This window comes from Apis dorsata, unplaced genomic scaffold (assembly GCF_000469605.1).
Source record: "Apis dorsata unplaced genomic scaffold, Apis dorsata 1.3 scaffold_89, whole genome shotgun sequence".
NCBI lineage: Eukaryota > Metazoa > Arthropoda > Insecta > Hymenoptera > Apidae > Apis > Apis dorsata.
This window is the reverse complement of record NW_006263387.1, coordinates 574950-578377: the sequence shown is the minus strand read 5'-3', so window position 1 is coordinate 578377 and position 3428 is coordinate 574950. Positions and strand designations below refer to the sequence as shown.

Sequence of the window (3428 nt, the reverse complement as noted above, 5' to 3'; positions counted from 1 at the left end):
ATAAATAAATTATTGATAGAAATATTATTTGAATAAGTAAAAATAAAGTTTCAATTACAGAAATGCGTCTATACAAAAATATCTATACATACAGGAAATACTCACGGTCATTTTTCTGCGTTTTAAGATAAGCATATTCCATACAAGTTTAAGTCTAATTTTTTCCAAGTTTTTTGTATACAATGGATAGTACTACGTTATGCATATATAATTATTATTATTTCATAATCATGAATAATATAATATTATTAAAAAGCTGAAGTAATAAATAATATCTTTATTATTAGTTATATTAAAAAAAAATAGTGATTTATTTATTAATAAATAATCTCGTTTTTCACGAATAAATAAAATTCTAATAAGAAACTTTGAAAAATAAAATAATAAACAATGAAATAGTTGGTTAATTCAAAGAATAATATCATTTGAAAAATATTTTGAAATCTTTGTAAAACATTATTAATGTTTTCTATAAATAATAATAGTGTCATGTCACTAAATTTTATCCTTACAAAGTGAGAAACACTTTCTCTGATAGAAACAAGTGAAAGGGGAAGAAAGAAATGAAAAGTGAAAAGAAGTGGGGAAAAATAAAATGAAAATAGAAGGGAAAGTGATATAACAGTTCAAGGAGTCGAAATCTAACGGTATTATTTAGAAACGAAATAACTATATCCGATCGGTAATCTAGTTATTTGATCACAATTTAAATTATAGATGAAATATATATGTAGTAATATTTTATAAAAGTATAATTATAATTATAAATATTCAAAAGTTATTATATTATTCTTATTGCTATATTTATGATTTATAATTAAACAATTATAATACTTATTTAAAGTAATATATTCCTTATATATACATATATATTATTTAATGTAAACTTGCATAAGAATTTGTAAATATTTTATAATGTATTAGATTTTCCTTGATATTTCCATATTCTTTTTTTCTTTTTCTTTTTTTTTATATAAAAAAAAATAATTCTTTAAGTTAAAATAAAGTTTTAAAATATTATCATATCAAACACGTGAGAAATATTGAGAAACTTTCTTTTCCTTAATTATTAAAATTAACTAATAATGGATATAATAATTGATACGAAAGGTGATGAAGATTTGATGAAGAAAGATTGTTTAATAGAAAATGATGATGATTTAGATTTTGAAAATCATGGTAATTAAGTTTGTTTCACTATAATATTTATAGAGGTTATAATACTTATAGAGGTTAGAAGTTAAAAATGTATTATATATATATATATTAATTATTTATATATATTAATTTAATAGGTACACAGGCACTCAAATTTTTTGATATAGAGGAAGATTTAATTAAAAATGAAGCTACAACAAAAAAGATAGTTCGTAATGTAACTAAAGATATCGACCTCGATGAATTTGAGAAAGATATGGGTTGGTCAAATATAAGAAAGAAAAATAATCCAATATTTAATCAGGATGTAACTCATTTGACACAAGAATTGACAGCAGTAGATAAAATACTTGAAAAAAGTATTATTCAATCTGGTTTTGAAAAGTTAGAAGCTGTACCTCCTTATGAGCTTAGTACAAAATTGCTAAAAGCTAAAAGACGTAAGGAGCGTAGTAAAACTAAGGGCAAAGATTGGTTTAATATGGGTGCTCCTGAATTAACACCAGAAATTAAACATGATCTTCAAGTTATAAAAATGAGATCAGTATTAGATCCTAAACGATTTTACAAAAAGAATGATCTTAAAACATTACCACGATACTTTCAAATTGGTAAAGTTATTGATTCACATTTGGATTATTATTCTGGACGTCTTACTAAGAAAGAACGTAAGAAAACAATTGTGGATGAACTTATGACTGATGCTCAATTCTCTAAATATAATAAACGTAAATATAAGGAGATCATTGATGAGAAAAGAAGATTGCATTATAAAGCTCATAAACATGCAAAGAAACTTAAGGGGAAAAAAAAATAATATATGTAATTAGCATATATAAATTTCAAATCAACATTTTAAATATATTTGTAATTACATTATCTCATTAAATGTGTTTTAAATTTATGTGTTTTTAATAATTATAAAAATATAAAAATATATATGTAGTTTTAACATAGTTATAAACAAGGTTAATATAATCCTCCTGTAACATCTATGGATGCACCATTAATATAAGAACTCTTGGAAGATGCTAAAAATGTAATAACTTCTGCCACTTCTTCTGGTTTTCCCATTCTATGAAGGGGAATTCTTTTTATAAATAATTCCTTTATATTATCAGGTATAGTTTTTGTCATAGGAGTTTCTATAAAACCTGGTAGCACCGTATTAACACGAATTCCAAATCTACAATATGATTGATAATATTATAAATTTATAATTATATAATATTTATATAATATATAAATATTATTTCTTACTGTCCAAATTCGAGAGAAGCAGTTTTTGTAAGAGCTATTACTCCAGCTTTTGATGCAGCATAATTGGCTTGTCCCATGTTTCCTATTTTTCCAATAATAGAACTTATATTAATAATTGAACCACCTTTATTTACATTAGCATTAATCATTTCTTTTACTGCTGTTTGAATTATAAAAAAAGTTCCTTTTAAATTCACATTAAGTACTTTATCAAAATCCTCATTAGTAAGTTTCAAAATGAATTGATCACTTGTAATACCAGCAGAATTAACTATAATAGTAGGTGGAGTTGAATATTTATTTATTGCATTTTTAAATGCTTCTTTAATACTTTGTTCATTTAAGACTTCTACATTTAATGCTAAATGTCTGGTATCTAAAAATTAATATATAAATTTTATTATATTACTATTATTTATATTAGTACATAATAAAAAAATATTTTGTATCAAACCATTTAAAGATCTAATAGTTTCTTCAGCATTTTTTAAGTTTAGATCGGTAGCAATAACACTAGCTCCTTGTTTTGCCAAAATATGGCATACTTTTCTACCTATACCGCTTCCAGCACCTATAATATATTATAATATCTTATATAATAGCTCTAGTAAAAAATATTTATCATAAATATAAATTTTCGTTTAATCTTTAATTTTTTTTTCTACAAATACCTGTTACAAAAGCTATTTTTCCAGCTACCATTTTTTTTATTTTTGAAAACGATTAGTACAATATATTAGTACAATATAATAAATAAATTATAAAACACTAATAATTTGATTTATTTATACAACGTAAAGAAATTAAATTTCACTTTATCAGATTATTTTTTTTTTAATATTTTTTTTGTTTTCTGATAATACATAATATAAAAACAAATAGTAAAGGAATAGCAAATATAGAATAAAAATTAAAAAATCATCTCTAAAACGGCTTAAATAAAACGTGAAAAACAAATAGTAGGAGACGGACAGAGATAAGATAAGAATTAACTATTAACGTCATCTTTG

At 22.5% G+C, this 3428-nt stretch overlaps 2 protein-coding genes across 2 annotated transcripts; one reads left to right on the top strand and one right to left on the bottom strand.

Moving 5' to 3' along the window:
* The first annotated feature begins 1008 nt into the window (after positions 1-1008).
* Positions 1009-2237, top strand: LOC102679982 (deoxynucleotidyltransferase terminal-interacting protein 2). The gene is made up of 2 exons (XM_006611578.2): positions 1009-1179; positions 1296-2237. The coding sequence occupies exons 1-2, from the start codon at positions 1086-1088 to the stop codon at positions 1973-1975; spliced, it is 774 nt and encodes a 257-aa protein (XP_006611641.1). The 5' UTR covers positions 1009-1085; the 3' UTR covers positions 1976-2237.
* Positions 1985-3366, bottom strand: LOC102680112 (estradiol 17-beta-dehydrogenase 8). Its single transcript, XM_006611579.2, has 4 exons — positions 3090-3366; positions 2873-2989; positions 2419-2794; positions 1985-2344 (listed from the first exon to the last, which is right to left on the bottom strand). Exons 1-4 carry the CDS (start codon positions 3118-3120, stop codon positions 2128-2130), a joined length of 741 nt encoding a protein of 246 aa, XP_006611642.1. The 5' UTR covers positions 3121-3366; the 3' UTR covers positions 1985-2127.
* Positions 3367-3428: the final 62 nt, after the last annotated feature.

Bases quoted from the DNA above. Each gene is read 5' to 3' on its own strand.
- LOC102679982 (XM_006611578.2), top strand. From the start codon at position 1,086: ATGGATATAATAATTGATACGAAAGGTGATGAAGATTTGATGAAGAAA. The intron at 1,180-1,295 runs GTAATTAAGTTT...TTAATTTAATAG, and splicing joins TTTAGATTTTGAAAATCATG to GTACACAGGCACTCAAATTT.
- LOC102680112 (XM_006611579.2), bottom strand. From the start codon at position 3,120: ATGGTAGCTGGAAAAATAGCTTTTGTAACAG. The intron at 2,990-3,089 runs GTATTTGTAGAA...AATATATTATAG, and splicing joins AAAAATAGCTTTTGTAACAG to GTGCTGGAAGCGGTATAGGT. The intron at 2,345-2,418 runs GTAAGAAATAAT...ATCATATTGTAG, and splicing joins GCTTCTCTCGAATTTGGACA to ATTTGGAATTCGTGTTAATA.